This window comes from Lissotriton vulgaris, chromosome 4_1, assembly GCF_964263255.1.
Source record: "Lissotriton vulgaris chromosome 4_1, aLisVul1.2, whole genome shotgun sequence".
In the NCBI taxonomy this organism is placed as follows: domain Eukaryota; kingdom Metazoa; phylum Chordata; class Amphibia; order Caudata; family Salamandridae; genus Lissotriton; species Lissotriton vulgaris.
Window position 1 is genome coordinate 1966500641 of NC_141691.1, and position 24349 is coordinate 1966524989.

The 24349-nt window shown below is 44.4% G+C and overlaps 1 protein-coding gene across 3 annotated transcripts in view; it reads right to left on the minus strand.

Moving 5' to 3' along the window:
• The window catches only part of TSNARE1 (t-SNARE domain containing 1), a 1291163-nt gene that overhangs the window by 89412 nt on the left and 1177402 nt on the right, over positions 1-24349 (minus strand). For all 3 annotated transcript variants that reach the window (XM_086966282.1, XM_086966284.1, XM_086966281.1), the window contains one exon: positions 6809-6891. In XM_086966282.1, coding sequence (XP_086822408.1) covers positions 6809-6891 — 83 coding nt within the window. The remainder of the gene's footprint in view (positions 1-6808; positions 6892-24349) is intronic.

A 24349-nucleotide genomic window follows, 5' to 3' on the forward strand; every position in this document is an offset into this window, starting at 1 on the left:
ATGATAAACAGAACAATTAACAAAACTGGGTCTGTTCTCAAAGTTCGTGCTAAAATCTACAACAAATGGAAACTGCAATTCTATAAATACTCATCAAAACTAAGCTCCTTATTTGGAGTTGGCCAGAGTCAGGACATCTGTCAAAAGTGGTAGCTGTTCCATCAGAAAAAATACAGGATTTAAGATCTTGAGGAGTCACCTGTCCGAAAGACACCATGATTCAGTCAGTAGAACTGGGTTCGATGAAATAGATTGCTAATAAGAACTTTGAGGGTAAACACCCTTCCACAGGGGAAAGCAACCACGCAATATTTTCACAAAGACTCAATTGAATCTTATTTTATATCTGAACACACTACATTTTAATTGAAGAACTCTTCCTTAAGTTATTTATAAAACTCTCTAGTCCCCTCATAATCTGTGTTTTTAAGTCACTACTCTGCTGGAACATGTTCACTTCCTCTTCGGCATTCGTTTTCATAAAACGTTTCTCTCTCGATCATACCTTGGAGTAAACCCTCCCAACACTCTCCACTGATTTTTATAGCCAGCAAACCTTGCACCATCTTGGCATACCAGTTCTCCCTTGGACCATGTCCAACATATAAAGTGCTCTATTAAAGTGCTGCCTCCAATTTTATGGCCATTGTCCCACAGTATGCTCACTTAGGAGTGAAGAACCTGTGATGGAATAGGAGGACTCTTATAGAGAGAGAACCATTGATGTCACACATCATGCTACCCTGGAAAGCTCACGTTCTATATACTAGCATATGCAAAAAATACAGTTTATTGTGACATGCTGGTCCCGGGCACCTGTGACGCAAAAGCACACAACTCACTTCCCACATATGTGCATTCTTGAAGGATCCCAACTTGAATTCTCTTGCTCTCTAAATAGCAGGATCCATTACTTCAAGCCTCCCTGCTTCACCCATCATTAGCTGGGCTTGTTGTAGCCAGACTCTTCTGTATTTGCTTTCCATAATGGATTCTTAAAATAAATCATTTACTGAAGTGTTCATCTTTTTCATGGTCTTCCTTTCCTTCCCTAGTTGTCTTGGCTCTCCTTTCAGCATTAAACCATACCAATGCACTGACTCATACTATTAAGGTCCCTAAAAGGTTTACTATGAAGTAGAGACTATACATGGTACGAAGACTACCCACAATAACTTAACAAATGCAGCACACTGAATTTAATAAGTACACCATTGTTAATGCAATCTTATCATAAGTAACCGGGGGAAATGGAAGAAGAGCTTTAAAGGAACAATCAGAACAAGATCATGGCAATGCAGAGGTAGTAAGTTCAGCCTCTTAGTCTGAAGCACCACATAACCACAGTGTGAGGCAACAGGGCCACCTCATGGATCACACTGGAAGACTTTAGGACAGCAGTGTACACAACTAACACCATCAATAGCACTGGTATGCCCTTGTAGCCTGGATTTCTGAATCCACCTTTGTTTCAGAACAAGCATCTAGCGACTGAATTGCAATGCCTAGTCCTTAAACTAAAAGTTAGGAACACATAACCTATACTATTCTTCCACGGTTTGCTACTAGATGATTAACCTTTAATGCCCTAAATCAGGAAGGTTATACGCTGCGCTTTACACATTTTAAACATAAATAAATAAATAAATACTTCGTGAAGCCCAGCATCAACTCCCATAAGTCAGAATGGTGAAACGTAATAACTGCCATGCACGCACTAGTACACTGCCACCTAGAGATGTCCTGCTAGGCTGCCTCCTAGATCCTCGATGGGTCCCTCCCCAAAGAGCACCCTTCATATTATCCTTCCCGGTATTTAAAATGCAATTATTTCCAAACTTTGGACAGTAGAACACCGAAGCTCACAGCCCTCCTCTGGCTCCCCTGTTGCTCACCCTAAACCTATTAAAGACACCAGCTGCATCACATATGAGCTGCTGCTTCGTACCTGGCACCAAAATCAAGAATTCAGGTGGAATCTGGTTGCAGCATTAACCTTGCCAGAATTGAGGCCAGGAGAAGAAGGAAAGAGAAGACAAAGCACCATGATGATCATTTCTTCTGTTATGTTCCAAGCTTCTGATATCTTAAGAATTGCTGATTGCATTAACCGGCTAACCAGTCCCAAGACGTATTGTAAAAGAACTGCCTCCAGGCTAGAGCTGTTTTAGCAAAGTGAACAAAAATTCAACCAAACTGCAACACTGAAGATTTATTGAGTGATCAGATATCATCCTTTTCTATCCATGTGTTTGTCATTCAATTTCCAAAACAAATTTTGTGGGTGTTTCACTTCAACTGGTGACCACAAATATATAACTTCACAGCATTCAAATAAATTCCAATTCCCAATGCATTTCGGGTCATAGACCCTTTGTCAGGGGACTGCTTTCAGCTACGGTCGTAACACCTCTGCATCTGCTACCAATTGCGTTCAAAATTACTCATTAAAGATTCAATGGTATAGCTTACATGGACTTTAGTTTACGTTGCAAAAACTATCTACACTGGGAGCAGTTCTTTTACAGAGCATCTTGGGGCTAGTTAGCAGATCTCAGCAACCATCAATGCTTAATGGTTCTAGCAGTGCTAATCGGACAAAGAACACACCAGGACATCACGTTCACTATGGATTAAGTGCACCAACCCAAGATTCTGGTAGGTCATTCCAGCAGAATATGAAAGGCTTCCTTCACCTTGGACTTCAAAAAAAGCAAAACAAACTGCTTTTTAAACAAAATCTCAATAAATGTACACCTGATTTTCGGCACATTATATCTTTATCCCTTAACCTTACTGCCAATTCCCTACCTACCTCACCTCCTTCTTTGAAACCTGGCCAAAAACTCTTCGGCCAACCTGTCTTTATCTCCTCACCGCTCGCTGATTTGTTGCACATCGCACAATAACAATGTAGCTAGGTTTGCACTTTATAAATCGACTACATACATACAAATACTTCTTTACCAAATTCTCAATTGCAAGGTGCTGCTGCTCAATCAGACGCTAATCACGCTTGACTCCATTTGTTATTCGCCTATACTCTTATAGACAAGCATTCTAGAACCAACTTATTAAAGCACCGGGTGGCACTTAATCTATGATTGTTCTGATTATTAGTATTTGCTTTGCACCGCTCTTCATACAGCACTGTATGGTTTAGAAATACAGTTTAACATAAATAAAACTGGCCGCACATCTCAAAGAAGACCCAAAATCACTCAAATTCTAACAAGGCCATGTCACATCAGTCGGAACACCAACTAGGGCAAGAAACAATAAATGAGTTGACACTGTTGACTCTTGTTACTGGCAGAATATCTGGCAAGGAAAATAGACACCTCAGACCTCTTGAACTTAGGTACTGAGGCATCTAAACTAGCAGTAGAAGCAAGTAGAGTGGGATGAAACAATCGGCTTTCATCATCTTAACTGCACAACTTTGGCAGACCTATGGAGAATGGGACTCTGGAGGTCTCCACAACAAGGAGCAGACCCTGGGACTTGGCATTTTTTGGCATCCATGTGGATATTTGCAAATATGTGCATGGTTTATCCGATATCAGTTATGTACATCTGAGGTGGTAGGAAGAAAAGTTTGAAACTACTTCAGTGCACCTGTCATTAAGGTTACCTTTCGGCAATTGCAAACATATTTTTTGTAAAACAAAAAGGAGTGAGGGCAGGATGGTTGTTGCCCAAAGACAAATGACAAGAACAGCCACACCTTTAACTGCTTCATCTTCTTAGATCTCCAGGTTCTGTCTGAGGGAAATAAAGAATACTTTCCCACAGAGGGCTCTTGGCCATTGTGCCAGCCTTGCAGTCCCTACAGAGCATTGTGGGAGGACAGGCCTGCATTTGCCAGAAAAATATTTGAGAAGAAAAGTCTTGCCCTAACAAGGTTGATTGAGATTTCTAAGTGCTCAATAAAACTGAATGTAAATATTAGCTGGAGCTTGCTGCTAATATATTGAAAATCTGCATCAGACCTATGTGTATCCCTTTGTGATGCTTCCTAGACATAGAGCTGCCTATTTATTAAACGCTAGACTAATCCAGATGTCATGACCTCCTTTGGATCTTGTCCGTGTGGATGTCCCTAGTCAGGCTATTTTTACGTAATCTTAGCAGCAGATTCCAGGGAGGTACGGAGATGCCAGATTACAACACTTCAATCTCATATTACAACTTTTGGGAATGTTAATTTTTCCCTAAAGTATTACAAGACTAGAGTTAAACTATAATGTAAGGGTCCTGAAATAATCTGGGGAATATGTCACTTTCCTCAAATATCCTCAGACTAGAGTTAAAATAGTAAATTCGCTCTCCTCACATCTGTAAAATCTCTGCTTCTCTGAAAGCACAACAAAAGGCAAGAAACAAGACATAACTAGCACTAGGACCCAGAAAGCTTTCTCTGCTACAAGCCAGACAAAGCTGCCCAATACATTATCAAGTAGACCTGTTGACGAACTGCGGAATGCCTAGTGAGTGCCCTTACTCTTTTCGTGCCAATCACTACATTTGCTCCTTTTCTCACTTTTGTGCCGGCCACTCCACCTTGTCGTTTTCTGGTGCCTACTAATTTTCACAGGAGTGATGTGACCAGGGGTCTGGGTGCAGGAAGACATTTCCCATAGCCATACTAGCTGTTGCGCTGGCTGTGCCTTGCCTTGCAGTGGTCACCACCCATTTGATCTACAAGATTCTGATAGCCTGAAGAAGGCCTGCCATGGTGTAATGTGTACCCTCGTGCCTGCGAGCTCACACATCAAGTTACTGTCCCTGTTTGTCAGACACCCATCTAAGGCAACTAGAACATCCGAACATCTGTTGCCTCTGTAATTAAGGAAGTATTGATATGGACTTGCTAGAACTCGGAGGTCATGAGATATCAACTTTTCAGGTGAGTGGCTGATCATACCCCAAGAAGGAAACAATCATATCTTCATATTTAACTTCGAATGTTGGACTATAAGACTTTTTATTCTGCTGATGTAGGATCTGGTGTTCCCCATCAAAGGCTTCATCAAATGTGTTATGTATTTATATAGAATTTCAGGTTGTTCACAATTAAGTTTTGACTGCAAATACTATTCAGAGATGTCGAGGTTTGGCAGAAAAACCACAAACAAAGTAACTTTGAAGCCCAGCTAAGTGACTGTATTTCTTGTGGTTTTTTCTTAGTGTTCAATTTGTGTTCCTCTCATCATTTGATCAACAGCTTCTCGTAAATGTATTTATGTGTAGGAACTGTAGTGTACACCACCATCCCCTGAGCTACCAATGCACTACTCAACAAAGTGGCCCAGGCAGCGAAGGAGAATGGGGAAACCAACTGTATGTCACTCACTGAGTGCCCTGGTTAGTGGGGAACACCTGCAATTGTATCTTTGACATTGCTATAGTGTCTAGATGGCAGCTCAGAAACAGTACTATGTAAGCTCTTGCTCAAAATGTATGTTATTTCTAGATTGCCTTTACTCGTGTTAGGAACAAAATAACTGCAACAATATTTTCATCAAACAAATATTTTACACAATAGAAACAGAAATGACGAAAAAATGAAACTTGAATATTGCTCAGAAAAGTAAGTGACTGTCGCCAAGCAGCGAGTCTTAAGAATCTGGGCTCTAATTCATTTAGGAGGTGAGGGAGAGATCAAAAGGAGAGACTAAGATATTGTAAAACAAAACAAAGTAATAAACTATACTGCATGTACATCTCCAGACCATTTCTTTATATATAATTGTACCTAACTGGTACCAACACACGGAAATCCTGAGCAAAGGAGTTCACCAATGGAAAATATTGACTCAAACTGGAAGCATTTCTTTAGATACCATAGAATCGTCTGAAATGTATCAGAACATCGATCACATCCTGAACGCCCCTCCCCCCATCAAGTCCTAGATTCCAGGCTGCTCTACTAAGTACCTATTGGGTTGTCGATGCATCTTCTGTAGGCGAAAGGTTACCGCACTATACTGATCATTCCAACACAATGGCTCGTGACATTAACAAAACACACTGAAAACATTCACACGTCTACACCCTTCAATAACAAAACCGAGCTTGCAAATAAACATCTCCAATTTGTCCACACCGATGTGGCTGTTGCGGGCATGTACACATGTTGCTAGTGTACAGGCGGAGAGCCCTGTGGTGAAGGTGCAGTACCGCTGGCAAAACCAACTCAGTATTAAGTACGCGTAAACGAGCTTGGAAGCCGCTAGCTGCACATTTCCTCCTAGGCTAGATGAGAAGCAAGTGGGGAATTGAAGAGAAGTATCATAAATTCTAAGAAGGAACAATAACACAACGCATCTTCCTCCATCACTCCGTGCCTCCAAAGTTGCCCACAGCCAAATTAATTTCTCCCTCTATTACACTTCTGCCTAAAAGCAGGTCACGCTGCCTCCTTGACATGATCAAATATCATTTCGTTGTCATAACAGAATCGCCTCTGGAAGACAAGACTTGATTTTTTTCTTATAACAAAGCTTCAGTAAACACAGGTGCCCTGGGGTACTAACACATATCTGTAACCATTATTCTCTGCTCCTCGTGATATTCTTTAAGACCAGCAGATAAGCAACCACTTCCTTAACCAGAAATGCAACAAATTCAAGCTTGGACCTGCAACTGAGCTGACGCCAGATGTGAACATACATGAGGTACCAGGTAACCAGCAAACAATTACCATTTTTCGAATACAGCCAATCGCTGCCGCCAGCAAGCGCACAATCTAGCAAAGCACAGGGAGCTCTACTTTCTCAAGATGGCACAGCATTAGACAACTTACCTGGTGCTGACTGGCTTTAGCCAGCTGCTCATTGGCCGAGTCGACATTTGAAGATGCGGTCTCAATGTTGGCTTCAATGCTGTCTGTAAAGTAAAGACAATGAAAAGCGATGACATAATACAGCGGACTTACACCAACAGAACAGTGGAAGCTAAGAAGCACAGGAGGACATAATTAAACACAATGATGCATTTAGAGCCTCCCTTGTCCAACGAATTGCAAATATGTTAACGGAGGAACTGGGAGACAAAGTGGTCTGATTAGGGTGACAGCATTTGGCCAGGTAAACAATATAGGATTTCAGGGCTTGTCTCTTGTTTGCATAGATTACAGATACATGTACTAAAGTTCACCATCGTCCTGAAAAGTTCTATATTAGTAAACATGGAACAGAGAAGCATTAAGGGGGTAACTTTGAATATAAACACAAAAGTGCGCATAGTCTTACTGCGTATGTGCTTAACCTAAACATTAGCAAATTGGCACCCAGCACCGCAATGCAGAGAAATAAGTGTTTGCTCCATACAACCGGCTAACTGTGACCCCTCATCACACAAGCAGCGACCAACATGGTGCAGCATCTGCCACCTTAGCCCTTGAGTCGTGCCTTAAGACTCCAGCAATGATGGAGACGGCCTGGTCTGCAGGACCCTCTCAAGAGGGTGGTGTACTCTTTGCTGGACAACGGCAATCTGTGAGAGCACCCGCACCCCTCCTGCCAGTCTGTCCACAAAACTCAACCCAAGAGCACATGAAAACAGTCCACCACACGTAACAGGCTGCCATTGTTCTCACCCGCAGGATCCTTCTTGACAAGAAAATCAGACTCCTGTAATCAAATTGCATTACATACTTGGAGGCTAAGGATATTTAACAGTAATATTAGAATAATTGTAACATTTTGTAGCACGCTCTTGTGTTAGCAGGGCCACTCGAAAGGATAGGGAGCAAATGCTGGAAAAACCTGAACCTCGTATTACTGATCACAAGAGATTCTTCAAGCTTCGACATTTTGATGAGCGTGAGACTGTCGGCATTTTTAATGCGTAAACCACAATGGTCCGCCTCCATGTGGTAAGCATCACTCCCCTAAATACATGGTGTACAAAGGAAAATGTGTTGCGTTTATTTTTTTTAGGAAGCACTGAAAATATGTATGGTGCTTCAATCATAGTCATTAATTCGACTGTTTCTGGAAAACTGCCATCCCAAAATATCACTGAAATTCATGGCTGTCACCTGGGGAGGGCAGAGCGGGCATTATGACCCGTATCCACGCTACTTCAGGGCCACGAGCCCCTGCTACAAAATGTATTGATTGTAGAGGCAGCTAAAACATACATGGCGCCAGGTGCAGAACTGCCGTGTTCCCTTTCCCTTGAGCCCTCCCTCCCGCCATTTAAAAATTAAAAAAATAATAGATAAATGAATACATAAATGTGAGCGTCTGGTTTTGCCGATGCTTGTTTTATACGTGTAAGTAAGTGTTCCTGCCACATGGCATAAATGGACAAAGCACCAAGCATCCTATTTTTGACACGGCTGCTCAAAAACGTCAGACAGGCCTACTGGAATGGCAAAACCACATTCAATAAAGGCTGATGCTTCCGCGATTCAGTGAGGCGTGCAACTCCGGATTATCATCATGTTTGAAAAGCAAGTACACTCCAGTGTGTAACAGCTGTTACCATTTAGCATGCGCATACTCCGGTTCGGAATTTGCAAGGCACCCTCCCTCCCTTGTGCCAGGGTCAGATACAAGTTGCTTCCCCGAAACTCCAGTTCTCCAGCACACCTTGCAAGCTTGAACCACTCATTGTCATCGAGCTCGGAGTGTGTCACATCCCCACTTAGTTCGAATAGTCTCTTCTGACAGCGCGATCCGAGTGCCTCGCGCTGTTCCAATGACAGCTGACAGGAGCCCGAGGGACAGCTGAAAGCTGGTTAGACGCGGGGACTTCTGGTCAGGAGAAAATAAACATGGGCTTTCTTACCTTGAATTACCTGCTCTTCAGTTCAGTACAATGTGAGCTGGCGTGGACCTGCCCCAGGCGATACATACGTGGAGACTGAGTTCTGGGGTATTGGACGCACTGATTCGCCACTGCACGACATCGGCGCCCTGTCAGTGACCATATCTCTCAGAGCCGCGACAATTTGTAACTGCGGCACCGAGTAAACCTTAATCCTTACACTATTGAGACCAGAGCTAAAGGTGGGTGATGTCATTTTATTCACATCATGGTATCTCCCTACACGGAATGCATAGCTGCCAGCTTGAAGAAAAATCTCACCCTCTGAGGAGGGGCGGGCCTTTAAGGAAGAGGGGCCTCTGCTGTGTAGTACCTACCAGGTACTTTTGAACCCCACCCCGCATTCAAGCACCTCCCCCTCACACCCTCAAAAAAAGCTTGCTGAGGCTAATGTGATGTCCTGGTATTTTTTCACACCCCTTAATGAGCGTCAGCAGTTCAAAGGATCTGCAAACAAGCTGGAAAACCACTATTTACACAGTGGGTTTCAGCTCATTGTCCCTGCCACGTGTGATATCGGCACCTCACTGGGAGATGGTATGATGGGAACTGATGCACAAGTTACTTGCTGTCGGTAACGATATATCTGTAAGAAACACTAGTAGTGATAGGTTACTTACCTTAGAATTAGCCCTAGGCGGAGAGGGGGGGGGGGGGTTCTGCTACATTTTTTCAGGCGTCTGTCTTTTTTTGACTTTAATCTTACTACATTATTCACCGTTTTTCAAATTTTTGGTCCTGGCTTGTAATTTACTACTTGCCCTACACTTCCTATTTTATTCCTCAATAGTTCATATTTGAGTGCTGACAGGAGGGTGACATATTTTGTTGAAACATTTCTCTTTGATGCCTTTTTTGGTTTTTTTGTGCTACGTGTTAGGCGTTTGGGCAGATTGAAATCGCTATTAAGAATTAATTATCACACGCCTTATTTCAAGATGGCACACGAAGCTCCAACTGTGGTTAAAGCCTCGTCATCTGGTACCAAGCCCAAAAGAGCCAAAAATTATCCTCCTTCACCCATTTTATCCTCACAAAATCCTGTTCTTGATATAATTTTGGATGAAGTAAGAGGTCTTAAGTCCTTTATGACTACGACTAACGAGAAACTTCAACAAATTGAGGACAGATGGATTAGTATGGAAGCTAAGGTGTTGGATATGGAGCAACAGATTAGTGATTTACACGGTGTGTCTACTAAAATTCCTTCTTTGGAACAAGAAATTCAACGTTTAAAGCTGCATACAGAAGACCTTGAAAATCGCAATAGACGCAATAATCTCCGCCTTTATGGTCTTCCGGAAAATCTTGACGGGTCAGATATGCTTCTTTTTCTCATGAAATTCTTGCCAGAACTTTTGAACCTTCAGCCAGAGCCTGCATTAAATATCCAACGTGCACATAGACTTGGCCGTCTGCAATCACATGCATCCAAACCTAGAGGTATCAATGTTGTTTCTGGAATTCACTGACTTGATGCATGTTCTCTCTGCAGCCAAAGCAAAGGGTCATCTCAAATGGTATGGTCACGACATCTTCATTTCTCAAGACATATCTAACGACACTAATGCAAGAAGAAAATATTTTTGGGCTCTCCGACCTCAAATGAGACACTTAAATATTCGTTATGGTATCCTTCATCCTTGCCTGTGTAAAATTACTCATAATGGTTCCACACGTTCGTTTCATGATCCTCTTAAATTTGAAATCTTTTCTCCAGAGCATCTCTACCACTTCACGGGAATCTTTCCATCGCATCCCTAATGTTCCTGCTGTTCTTATCTTACCTTTTCTGATTAACATATTTAGATTGGCTGTTCACAATTCTTTCTTTGCACATTTCTCTTTCGTTGTTGCTCCATCTCTTGTCGCTGCAGCTACGCCTCATGCAGTTAATGTTCGTTTGTCCTCATAGATCTAGACTTCTGTCCTTGATCTATCTTTCTCTTTTTCTATTTGTCCTCTTCCTCTTTGTTTTTTCATTTTCTTGCTTTTTCTTCACAAGTTTCTCTCACTGGATGATGTTTATTTTGTGGCATGTTCTTCATTAATATTTGCCTTTCTGTAGCAGATTTCTTCTATATTTCTCATTTGTGTTTTTTTTCTTTTGTAGTTTTATCCCTGATGTGTATCACCTCCTTACATATATGACCTCCCTATCCCTTCATCATGTGTAAGTTTGTTACGTGGAACGTTCGTGGTCTTGGCCATCCTGTCAAAAGACAAAAGGTATCTTCTCATTTATTCAAACGAAATTCTTAATTTTCCTTTCTTCAAGAAACACATTGTAAGTAGCAGAATCCCTTAAATTGAAAAGACAAAGGGGGGGTCAAATTGTTTTTTCTTCTGCCTCCGGCAAGAAAGGGGGTGTTGCTATATTGTGTCACAAGCCCTTATCTGTACAAATTCGGTCTACACAAAATGATGAAGATGGACGTTGGGTAATGGCAAAGGTTGTAATATCAAAACAAAACACTGGTATTATTGAATATTTATGGCCCTGTTAAACCAGATTTTAAGTTTTGGGATGATATTAAGATTTTGCTCTCCTCAATTGATTGTCCTAATATTATTATTGCTGGTGATTTTAATCAATTGATTGACCCCTTTTCTGATAGATTATCCAAATGTAAATTTAACCCTAATAAATCACATAAAGCTTTTCAATCTGCCATTACATCTCGTTCATTATATGATGTTTGGAAAACTTGTAACCCTGACTCACTTGAATATACATTTTTTTCTAATAATTTTTTATTATCTGATAATGTTTTCATCAAAGAGGCTACTACTTTTATTTCTGAATTTTCTGAAATTAATAAATCAATAGACACCTCTGTTTCTAACAATTAGGATGCCTTTAACCCCTTCCATGCTCATGACTAGCTCAGCTCGTCTGCAGTACACTGCTTGTGTGCTCATGACGAGCTGAGCTCGTCATGAACCATGGGATTCAAAGGCTCAGCACAGAGGGAGAATTGCTGTAGCATTGATGTGGTTAAAGCCTCCTTCCGTGCCTTTACTATCTCATATGTTTCAAGAAAAAAGAAAACTAATCGGAAAAAGTATAACGATCAGTTACAACAACTTAAACTTTTGGAACATCATTATTTTACTTCCAAATCTACTTCGACTTTACATGAATTGATTAAGGCCAAATCTGAACCTAATAAACTTGTCACATTTGAGGCATGTAACATTCTCCTGAAAATAAAATCTAAATAGCATGGGGGTCAGAACAAAGCGGGTAAGATGTTGGCTAACTATTTGAAAATTAAATCTGAACACAAAAATACTGGACCCATCTTAAACGGATTCACTGACAAGTTGATGTCGTCAGATGAAGACATTGCTAATGTTTTTCATGACTATTATCGGTCACTTTATTCTGACGACACAAACCCCTCTATCAGAATTAATGGATACAAATTAAACCTCACTAAAAACTTTACCCCTAAATCCCTTATGCTTTCAATTTATGTTTACTGACACTAACTTTGCATGGTTCCCCACAAAACTTAAATATCTTGGTATTTGGTTTTCTACTTTTTTAGCTCTCACAATTAGACATACGTTTAATGCATTAATTGCTAAAATTCAATCTCTCCTTCTTATTTGGTCTCCCCTCTATCTTTCCTGGTGGGGTCGTTTGGATACAATTAAAATGATGATTGTACCACATGCCCTATATACAATTTCTATGTTGCCTTTTCGTATTCCCCTTTCATACTTTAATCAAATCAACTCTATTTGTACAACATTTTTATGGAATAAAAAACACCCACAAATTGGTTTTTCAAAATGTACTCGCCCAAAATCTCAGGGTGGAGTACGTTTTCCAGATTTCAAAGCCTACCATTTAGCCTTTTTGATTGAAAATCCTTCGCTTTATCCTATAATTTTGCAGATATCCCTCTTCCCAAATGGATTGTTTTTGAGCGTTCTTTATTAAAGGATTTTCCCTTTCAGAACATTATATATATATATGTCAAATAGTACCTTCATATCCATGAATCCTATTTTAAAATATTCTCAGAGCTTATTATACACTACATTCTCCACTGGATTAACCCCTTTTCAATGTTTTTTATCTTCCATGATTTGGTATAATAAATTCCTGAAATATAAAGGCAAATCATTCTATTACAAATACTGGAAAGAGAAGGGAATTGCTTTTGTATACCAGTTGATACACCAAAATTCAATTATTTCCTTTTTAGATTTGCAATTACAATTTCATTTACCTGACTCATGCATTAATGAAAATACCGCAGTCTCCAGTGCCATACAATTACAATTAGCTACTTTTGACCTTCCAGCAGATACACTTTCTCTTACCCCAATTTCCCCATTATATCGTTTATTTCAGACCCATAGACCTAAGGCTGCTCTTGTTTATAGACTATTAATGTCTCGTGTTACAGAAAGACATAAATCTCCTGTTAAAATTGCGTGGGAAGCTGATTTGTCTATTTCCTTTTCTAACACGACTTAAGATAAGATATGGTCAAAATTATTTAAAGTTTCTCCTGCTGCACGCATAACCCTATCTTTGTATTTTATTTATAATAGGGCTGTTATTATTCCTGTTTGTATTTCTAAGTTTTCCCCATCCACTTCCCCATTATGCCGGTCTTGTTTTAATGAGACTGGAACGTTAAGACATCTACTTTATGATTGTTCAAATGTACTTGCATTTTGGAAATCTGTTTGGGATACTTGCATGAAAATTTTTAAATGCGATGTTCCATTATCAATCCAAAATTTCTTTCTAGCATCTTCCTCTCCTGATTTTGAAGAATACTCATCTATATCTCTGTTATTTGATTTGCTTATTGCATTAGCATTCAAAGCTATTTTATCGTCTTGGAAAGACAATTCTAAATTATCTTCATTAACCTGGTGGAATGTTATTTGTAATGAACATAGAATTGCTAATGTTTCTTCAACCGATCCCGTTCACAAAGTTACAGCTGATCTTCTCTGGCTACCTTTTGCTTCTTATCTCTCCTCACATGCTACTGCTTAATACTTTTCTTCTTCTCTTACTTATCCTATACATTTTAGAATTCTCTTATCTCTCTTTCATTATACTTTTCCCTCTCCTTTATTTCTCTTTTCTTTTTCTATCTTTTTCCTCTCTTTCCCTCTCCTCCTTTGTAGTTCACATATAGCTTTTTTATATTATATGCTCTTGTATTTTGCGATATGTTTATATATTTTATGAATGCGTTTGGTTATATTTTTTCTGTATCCTGAAACTTCAATAAAATTCTTAAACAAAAAAAAAAAACATTAGCCCTAGGTGTCAGACTGGATCCGGAAAGTTTTTCGTCAGCAGTACCCTTACGCTTCGGTAGGTGGTGTCGTGTGGCTCCGCGTGCGTTGTTGGCGTCGGGATGATGTTGTTGGAGCTACTTAGACGCGCCCACGCACGCTGTCAGTTCTGTACATGACTTTCCGCTTTAGGAATGCAGAGGCATGCAAGAAACGGACCACTGGTGCCATGAAACTAGAACCCTAAAAGGGATGACCTTAACCTTAGAAATCGGTTCGCAGAGCAGGGAGGATGGGTGGGGCGGTAAGGAATCTATCACTACTAATGTTTCTTACAGATATATCGTTACCGGAGGTAAGTAACTTGTGCATCTGAAAGTAACATGTAGTGATAAGATACCGTACCTTAGACTACATACCCCAGCAAAACCAACCGCGGTGGTGGGTCTGTGAACCAAAATCACACCAGGAAGTCCTGGAGAACTGAACGGCCAAAGAAGCTGTCACTCCGGACTTGGCTGTCCAGTCAGTAGTGCTGGGTAAACGTGTGCAGCGAGGCCCACGTAGCTGCTTGACAGATGACATGCAAGGGAACTCCTCGTCCCAGAGCAGTAGTGGCTGCCGTCGCCCTGGTAGAGTGGGCGTGCAACCCCACCGGAGGCTCCTTTTTAGCCAAGGAGTAACAAGCCTTTATGCACAGAACGACCCAGTAAGAGATGGTACGCTTGTGCACAGCCCGACCTATCTTGGCGCAAACGTAGCCAACAAAGAGCTGGTCATCCACCCAGAACTGTTGTGTGTGGTCCAGATAAAAAGAAAGCGCATCGTTTTGGGTCTAGACAGTGGAGCCTCTCTTCCTCTTTTGAGGGATGCAGAGGCGGAAATATGGTGGGCAAAGTGATGGACTGCCCAATGTGAAAGGCAGTGACAACCTTTGGCAGAAAAGAAGGACGAGTCCTTAGAACAACTTTGTCCGGATGGACAGAGAGAAAAGGAGGCTTAGAAGAAAGAGCCTGGAGCTCACTCACCCTTCTGGCAGAGGTGATGGCAACTAGGAAGGCATCTTTAGAGTGAGGATACGAGGAGGGCAATTGTGAAGTGGCTCAAAGGGAGCACACATCAGAAAAGAAAGAACTAGATTCAAGTCCCACTGAGGCATCACGAAAGGAACAGGAAAAAACATGTGCGTGACGCCGAGAGATAGCCCTTAATAGTGCCCAGAGCAGAGCCCTGCTGTGCCAAAGAAAGAAGAAAAAGAAGAACCTCTGAAAGAGGGGTGGAAAGGGGATCCACAGCCTTTGCTTTGCACCATGCCACAAACTTATTCCACCTGCAGGCGTATACCATCTTAGTGGAGGGACACCTGGCTGCCAAGAGAACATTACAGACTTCGGGAGGCAGGTCGAAAGACGTCAACTGCCGCTGCTCAATTTCCACGCAAGGAGGTGGAGACTAGACAGGTTCGGGCGGAAAACCGTCCCCTGCTGCTGCAACAGAAGATTCTCCCGAAGAGGCAGATGGATCGGGGGATCGATGCTCATACTGAGTAGCTCAGGATACCATACCCTTCGAGCCCAATCCAGAGCCACAAGGATGACTTGGGCCCGCAAGCGGCTGATCTTCTTCAGCACTCTGGGCAGAAGTGGTATAGTCGGAAAGGCGTACAACAGACTGCAACTCCACTCGCTATGAAAAGCATCGCCGAGCGAGTGCCGCCTTGGAAATTCCAACGCGCACAAGTGATGACATTGCGCGTTCTGTTCGGGGGTGAATAGATCCAACCATAGCTGAAAGAGACCTTGCATCATATCCGAGTTCAGACGCCAGTCGTGATCCATCATGCACAGGTGGCTGAGTTCGTCCGCCCTGGCGTTCAGAGAACCTGCCAGGTGTTAAACCACCAGGGACATGCCCTGATGTTCTAGACACGCCCAGAGGCGCAGAGCCTCTTGGCAAAGGGTCCACAACCCCACCCCGCTCTGTTTGTTGCAGTACCACATGGCAGTCGTGTTGTCGGTGAATACCTGCACTACTCTCCCCATGACAGAAGGAAGGAATGCCTTCAGTGCAAGTCCGATCGCCCGAGGCTCCAGAAGGTTGATGTGGAGCTTGGACTCCGACAGAGACCAGAGGCCTCTGATTTCTGCCTCCCCCACATGGCCGTCCCATCCCTGAAGGCACGCGTCCATCACAACTGTATGTTCCGGTTGAGGAAGGAAGAGGGATCTGCCATTGACCCAATCGCGATTCGTGAGCCACCACTGCAATTGCTGTGCAATGCCCTCCAAGATCTGGACGTGATCGGACAGGTTGCCCTGGTGCTGTACCCACTGGTACTTCTGGTCCCACTGCAGAGCCCGCATATGACATATGGCATGATCCACCAGCAGGATGCAGGAGGCCATCAGACCCATTAGTGGAAGGGTCATCCTGACCGAAACCTGGGACAGAGGCTGAATGATTGGAATCATAGCCTGAATGTCCCGGACTCGCTGCTCGGGAGGATAAAACCGAAACTGCGCCGAATCCAGAACCACTCTGATGTAAAGGAGCTTCTGTGAGGGAATCAGGTGCGACTTCCGCACGTTGATGGAGAACCCCAGCAAATGCAGGAGGTCGGCCGTAGTCTGAAGGTGGGAGACAACTGCCTGGGGCGTGCCCGCCTTCAACAGCAATCGTCGAGATAGGGGAAGACTGAAACCCCTGATCGGCGCAGAAGAGCTGCTACGACCGCCATCACTTTTGTGAACACCTGAGGGGCGCTCATATGGCCAAAGGGGAGCACAGTAAACTGAAAATGCTTGTGGCCTACCATGAATCGCAGGTAGCGCCTGTGGGCAGGCAGGACGGGAATTTGGAAATATGCGTCCTGCAAGTACAACGCCACCATCCAGTCTTGCGTGTCAAGGGCAGACAAGACCCGAGCAAGTGTAAGCATCTTGAACTTCTCCTTTCGGAGGAAGCAATTGACGTTCCGAAGGTCTAAGATAGGACTCAGGCCTTGTCCTTCTTCGGAACCAGAAAGTAGTGGAAATAACAACCACGACCTACTTCTGGCATCGGAACGCGCTCAATGGCCCCCTGGGCCAAGAGGGCCACAACTTTCTGCTGGAGAAGCTCCAAATGATCCCTCCACATGATGTGGTACTGAGGTGGCATGGCTGGAGGGGTTGTCTCGAAGGGAAGGAGTAGCCCCTTCGGACAATTTACAGCACCCACTTGTCCTAAGTGATGTTGCGCCAGTGGTGGAGATGATGGCGTATTCTTCCACCCACTGGCGTCTGATGTGGATTCTGCAGGGGTGGAAGTGGACTGACCCGACTGCTGCCCCCTGAACCGCATCAGTGGTTCCCATGTCCGCAACCACGCTGAATTTGTTGCTGCTGTGGTCAGTGGCTCTGCTAATGCTGTGGGGAGCCCCTTACGAAAGGAACGAAAAGCAGAAGGCGGAGGAGGCCGAATGGCTGACGGGCCCAAGGACTTTGCTGCAGCCCGGGAGTCCTTGAAAAGCTTCAACAACCTATCTTCCTTATGGCCAAAAAGGCGAGCTCCATCAAAGGGCATGTCCATCAGAATGTTCTGGACATCCCCTGAGAAGCCAGTTGTCCTTAACCAGGCGTATTTAACAACAAGGGGTGGTGATGGACAGAGTTTCTGAATTAAGCAGAATACTCTCACCCAGTCAAGAGATCAGGGCTGGATCCAACACCGTTTTTTTAGCTCACTGCACCATCCCAGCTCAGAACCTGGCTATATGCAAATTAGTCTGTTCCTGTCCCAGTGCATGATGGGAACAGGGCAAACCAAACTACCAAGCCAATTCTTACACTGGGAAGGAAACAAGCTTCCGGGGACCGGTTTCTGGCATTTCAGCCGTCGTCGGCCCGGCTTGCTTGAATCCTGATGGTGCAATGAGCAAGGGACTCACATCTGAGTATACCCTTCCACGCTTATGGTGGCCAAAATATTTAACAACAAGGGGTGGTGATGGACAGAGTTTCTGAATTAAGCAGAATACTCTCACCCAGTCAAGAGATCAGGGCTAGATCCAACACCGTTTTTTAGCTCATCACCACCCCCTTTTCTGAATCTTAACCAGGCGAGGCGCCGAAGCGCCAACATCGTGGAAATCGAACTGCCTGGCGAGTCGGAGGTGTCCAGTCCACAACGTATGGTGAACTTTGCTGCATCTCTCCCGGCCTCAATCACCTGGGAAAGAACTACCTAGGCCTCCTTCGGGCAGAATGGCAGCACCTGCGCAACAGTGTCCCACAGAGAGTGGGTAGAACGGCCCAAGAGACATGCAGTGTTCAACGACTGCAGCCCTAAGCAGGCAGATAAAAACAGTTTTTTACCAAAGTGATCCAGCTTCTTGGATTCCCTATCTGACAGTGAGGTAGGGACGCACTCTGGGAGGTAGAGGCTTGGACAACCAAGCTCTCCGGGGTGGGGTGTTGGGTAAGGAAGAGGGGCGGGCGATGGTGTCGGGCCACGTTCCTATCCTCAGGAGCCCCTGTGTTGGGACTGGACCAGGTGCCTAAAAGAAAGCCGGACAGTGCTTCATTAAAGGGCAGCAAAGGCTCCAAAGAGGTAGCCGCCGATTGGAGCACTTCTGTCAGGAGGTTAGTCCTGACGGCCACCGTAGGGAGTTCGAGGCGGAGAGCCTCGGCCGCCCTACGCAACACCACTACGTAACTGGCTCCCTTCTCCATAGCCACTGTGGGAGAAGAGGGCATGCCAAGGTCAGGAGAGGTGTCAAGATTACTGGCCTCCCCAAATCCTCTGCCCAGTCCTGATCATAAGCACAGCCCTGTGCTAGAGGGTCCTCAGACCCCTCCCAGTCCCCCCCTTCCTCCGAAGTCTGTGGAAAAGGCTCAAAATAAGGAGGAGGGACATAGGGCACAAAAGGGCCCTTGGGCGTCGGTATCGGGCGACGTTGATCCAGCACTGTGTCCGGGCTGAACCTGGGGACGACGTCATCCCGAGGAGCGGCGACGTCGGAAGCAGTGCCGGGGAGATCGGCGCCGGTGGAGGTGTCACTAGGCCAACCGGCGTCTATCAGATTGGATCTCGATTCCTTGGGGGGCCCGCAGAGATGGGGCCTGAGCCGCAGGCTATACCGGGGCAGGAGCCGGCAAAGCAGTACCCCCATTTGGGCCCGCGGGGCCCATAGGCGCACCGGCTGGGGCCAGACAGCCCAAGGAGTCGGGCCATGGCATCAAGAAACTCTTGCACCTGAGCAGGCCTCACCCCCGCACCCGGGAATGGGGGGTAGACTGGGGGCGACATCACAGGCTCCGCAGGGTGACACTGCCCACACCCTCAGCCGCGACGTGCTGTTAAAACTTAGACTGCAGCGTCAACATTATTGGCGCCATCTTGCCCCCTTTTCGAGCCCATTCGTGTGCGTAAGCGGCAGCCATTTTGAGTACCATGGCCTCTCTGCCCATCGCTGATAGCCAGCGCGTCTCTCTCTCTCTCCCTCTCCTGACCTCGCAAGCATCCCCCCGCACGCCGACAGCCCCCGCTCTCACATGCCTTGGGTCATAAACCCCTCTTCAGCGCAGCTCTGCCTCGGAACCCCATCCTGTTCCCAGCGCGACACCTCCCTTCATTCCTTTCATGGTCCCGGGTCCTTTGATAAAACCCCCTTTCCTGTGCGCCCCGTTTGTCTTACTCGTTCCCAGGCCGCCACCTGGCCCTGTGGATACTGTTTATTGCCCCCCCGTACAGTAGGAAGCTTCCCCCATCAAAGGATCCACGAGTTGATCAAAGCCCCCCCACCCTATGAGATCCGATCAATCTCATACATTCCGTGAATCGGCGGAATGTCCAGCTGCGCGATAATCATCACCTGTTGTGACCGGGGTGGGGACTCCAACTGTAGATGTGTGTGGGAACGGGCCTGAAGCGGGGATTCCGAGGATGTCTTTCCGTACATCAAAGTATTGACAGAGATGTGTTTCACACAATAAAGCAATAAACTTGTGTATAAGAGGCCAGGCCTCAGAGATGCGGTTAGAGCACCTCGAGAAGATACCCTGTTGTCTGATTTGATGTGTTCTGCTCCGTCGGAATAAAAACTTCTGTTTCCTGCCTTCCAGTCTCCAGCGCCTGCCTCTTTGTTTGGTAACTTGAGTGGGTATAGAGGCGGTTAACGCCGGGCAACTCTGAAAAAGGTAATCGTCCCTACCTTTTCCCACAGTGCGAGGGGAAGTCCAAGAGCGACAATGCTTCTTTGACTTCTTCTTGGAATGCTTCGACTTACCTGACCCCGAGTGCGAAGACTTAGATCCAGAAGAAAGATGGTGACGACTCCGCGACTGGTCCCTCGACCTCCCACGGCGCGGAGCCTACTGCCGGACTTCAAGCAACTTTCAGGGGTGCTCCCGCAAAGTCTTCTGCGCCATTGCCCGGCAGTCGGGGGACGATTTGGGGTCATGATCGCACCCCAGGCAGCAGAGACACACATGGTGTGGGCCCGTCACCAACATCAGGTGGTGACAGTCCCACAGTTCTTGAACCCGGGCATCCCTACGACACCAGTAGTCGATCGACTTGAAAAGATAAAGTAAATGGCCTAAAAAAACTCAGTCAAAAAGTGACTGGGGATACGTGCTCTTCCCGGATCTGGGCTTGCTGGCGCGGAAAAAAAAAAGAACTGACGTCAGCGTGCATGGGCGTGTCCAAGTAGCTCAGGCGACGTCATCCTGGCGCCAACAACACCTACGACGCACGCGGAGCCGCACGACGACGCCTACTGACGAAAAACTTTTCGGATCCAGTCTGACGCCTGGGGTAATTGTAAGGTAAGGAATCTATGACTACGTGTTTTTTTCAGATATGGTGTGTCACACAGTAGCATCGTCTGAATTGGCAAGTATGGGAATGTCCATCAAAAGCTATGGATAAGTGCATGTGCGTTTGCCAAAATGTTGAACCCAACTGCCTCTGAAACACCTACTTACACGCAGTCATCTCTGCTCATCTAATACCAGGTGGTATGACAATGAATCCACCCAGTAAAAACCTACACTGATGCCTCAGTATTGACAGGCTCTTTAGTAAATACGCATTTTTACTGCTTGTCGGACTGATTACTATACTGCTTGCCTCACATGGGTCAGAAGGCACACCTCGCATCTTGAGTTATACTCAGCCTTCGCACACCCCCCGTATCCCGCTATGCATCAGGGCCTCTCCTCATTTCTTGAATTCCGCACAAAGCTGAAGACCTGCTTTTCAACTACTTCCACGAGGATGACTCACTACACCCTAATCCCATGCCTATACACCTGCTCCAACGCCTGGATACCCTACCAGGTGATAAGCTCCACTATACAAATCTACACAAGAAATGATTTTACAAATATCTGAGGTCGATAAAATGAGTACCATTGAGTTGGGTAACAAACAGCCGTTATTCAGTGCCAAGATGCCTGTGGGCGAACATGTGCTTTACAAATACAAGTTATGTTTATTTGATTTCTTTCAATTTCTATTAGTATTAATGCTCATCATATTATTGGAATGTTCTGTTTTTATTCTCTACACACTCCATTTCCTTTTATTGCAAGGCGATAAAGAAATTACACCCTTATTTTCATCTATTGTTCTGTAATATACTTGCATCCGATTTTCATGCTAGAAGAACCTGGAGCCAGAACTTTGTCTGGTGCATCATGCACGCAGATGTTAATCTACCGCACCTATTTTATTTTTGGCTGTATGGATTCATCAGACATTTAAGAACTACCATGGACCCATTGATAGTTTAAAACTTTGCCCCAAGAGATTTTTTTTTCTGGTTCATCATTTTGCATTTGAGGGGAAAGCTGTATTTGAATATCTCCCACCACGTTCCATAACCGAAGATGGATCTCGGAGATTTTCTGGTTATGATACTTTGGACTAATTCCAAGATGCCATAAACATCTAGAATTAAAATTAGATACGCAATCAAGTATTAGGGTGCAGACACACATTTGCCTCAAATCCCTCACCAACATCGGACCAAATACCTCAACAAGAGAGTCTCTTTCCACGTACCCAAGAGAAACCTCCGCTCCGCTTGACTGGCAGAGGTCCCCCACATTCGCAGAAAAAGAGCAGACAGGAGAGCTTTCTCCTACATTGCAGCCAAGACCTGGAAGAACCTAAAGACCTAGTTCTACGACAGATTCGGATTTGCTGCCCCTCCCTCCCGGCCGAGTGCCTTGAGACCCTCACGGGTGAGTAGCGCGCTTTATAAACCCCTGATTGATTTATTGATTGGGGACAGCTGCCTAGAGAATCCACAGATCTGCACATGATGCTTTGCAGATTCTAGCAGTACCTTTTAAGTCTGAAACTTTCTGAGATAAATTTATCACCGATCAACTTATTCCCAGATGCTTCAGAAAAGGCTCAAGAAAATCTATTGGGATTGAACAATCCCACATTATATGAAGATAATGAAATGGGGAAATCTGTGGAACTCACTAAATCGCCAGCAAAAGAATAAGATTCAAGTGTTGATAACATTAGTAATGTTAATGTCAATAAAACCTTCTAGTTCAAGACAATCTACCAAAACTTTTCCTACCAAAGATCCTACGTGCTATAGATGTAGAATATTTCACATCAAGCAAGTTAAAAAAAATATCAAGTATCTAAAAGTATTTTGCAAGAATTGTGGAAAAAGGCCATTTTGCAAGAGTATGCATATCTGATAGTAAAAATAATAATGTTAAAGAAAATATGAGCAAAGAAGAACATGAACATTGGGTAAACATGTTGAAACACTAATATTAGCTGTTTCAGATATTCCTGGGTCTCAGGTTTCGAATGCTAATACAAATAATCAAGACTTATCCAATTTAGATGATTACATTGAAGACACAATGTGAAATCAAATAGTTACGATATGCCCAAAAAAAGTTCCGGAAGTGCTTTCTAATAGATTGTAGAAATTCAAAGGAGTAGCGTATATCAAATAAAGCAAATAAGCATCACTAATGCGGTGTACCACTCAGTGTGAGAAAATACTTGTCTAGTGAAATAAAAAAGATGGTCTATGAGGGTACGAGAGAACCTATAAATCACTTATTATCTGTATCCCCACTAGTTGTTGCCCAGAAGAAAAATATAACTTTGCAAAGTATGTGTAGATTTCTGATGATGAAGCATGACACTGCAAAGTGTGTGAGGGCAGTATTAAGACATGTGTTGTCTTCCCTTATTTTGTCATAGGTCCAAAAAGGTATTGTACCTATGCAGATCATTATACGACCTATAAGTTGCAACCTGTCTCTGAGTCTGCATGTATGGGAGAATAGTGTGTTGTAGTACTTCTCTGTTGGGTGAGTTTATAATCTCACAGGCCATCTGGAATGCTAACTTTCAATTACTTTACATTGAAAACTTATTGAACAAACTGGCTTGCTTTACTGAATTTTCAAAACTTGGAGGGTTCTTCATGTCGGCACAACAAAGTCCCATGGTGATGGTTAAGAAGCAATGCTAAGAAAATGCATTAGCAAGAACGAGTCAGACAGACACGCTTAAGTACAACAAATACACACATGCTTGAAGTGCACAATCTATACTAAACTGTGTAAAACGTAAACACACACAAACTACGTAACCCTGCATGCACAGGGCAGGAGAATCTGGGATCTCAGGCGTTTGATTACTCATGCCTGCTCAATGCCCCTCTATTCAGCGGCTCAGAAACAGAGGTCTGAGCAAGAGACAAAGAGCAAAGGAGAAGAACTAAATCGAATCGTGCTGATGCTGGAGGCAAGTAACTTCATTACCTTGGCTTTCAAACAACGTATGAGTTTACTTTACAAAACTTGCAACATAATATCCACGCCGAGCTACATCGGTGATAGATTGTTTTTAGGTCTTGCACCTGCGAACTAATCGCGAAGCGATCGTCACTGCAAGACTCTATTGCAATCATTTCTGCTTACAACGAGCCAAGGGAGACAGGAGACAAGAGATGTGCACGCGCGCCTCCCGTCTCCCATGGCTCGTTGTAAGCAGACGCACGCACACATACATACAGAACCCCACGCCGCCGTGTGCACACACACACACAGAGAACCCCCCCACGCCCCCTGCCGCGCACACACGCAGAGAACATTCCCCCACCCGCCGGCACCACGCATACACACACACGCACACAAAGCACCTCCCACCTCTCCGCCACCGCGCGCACACACACACCCTTGCCCAGCTGGCGGCC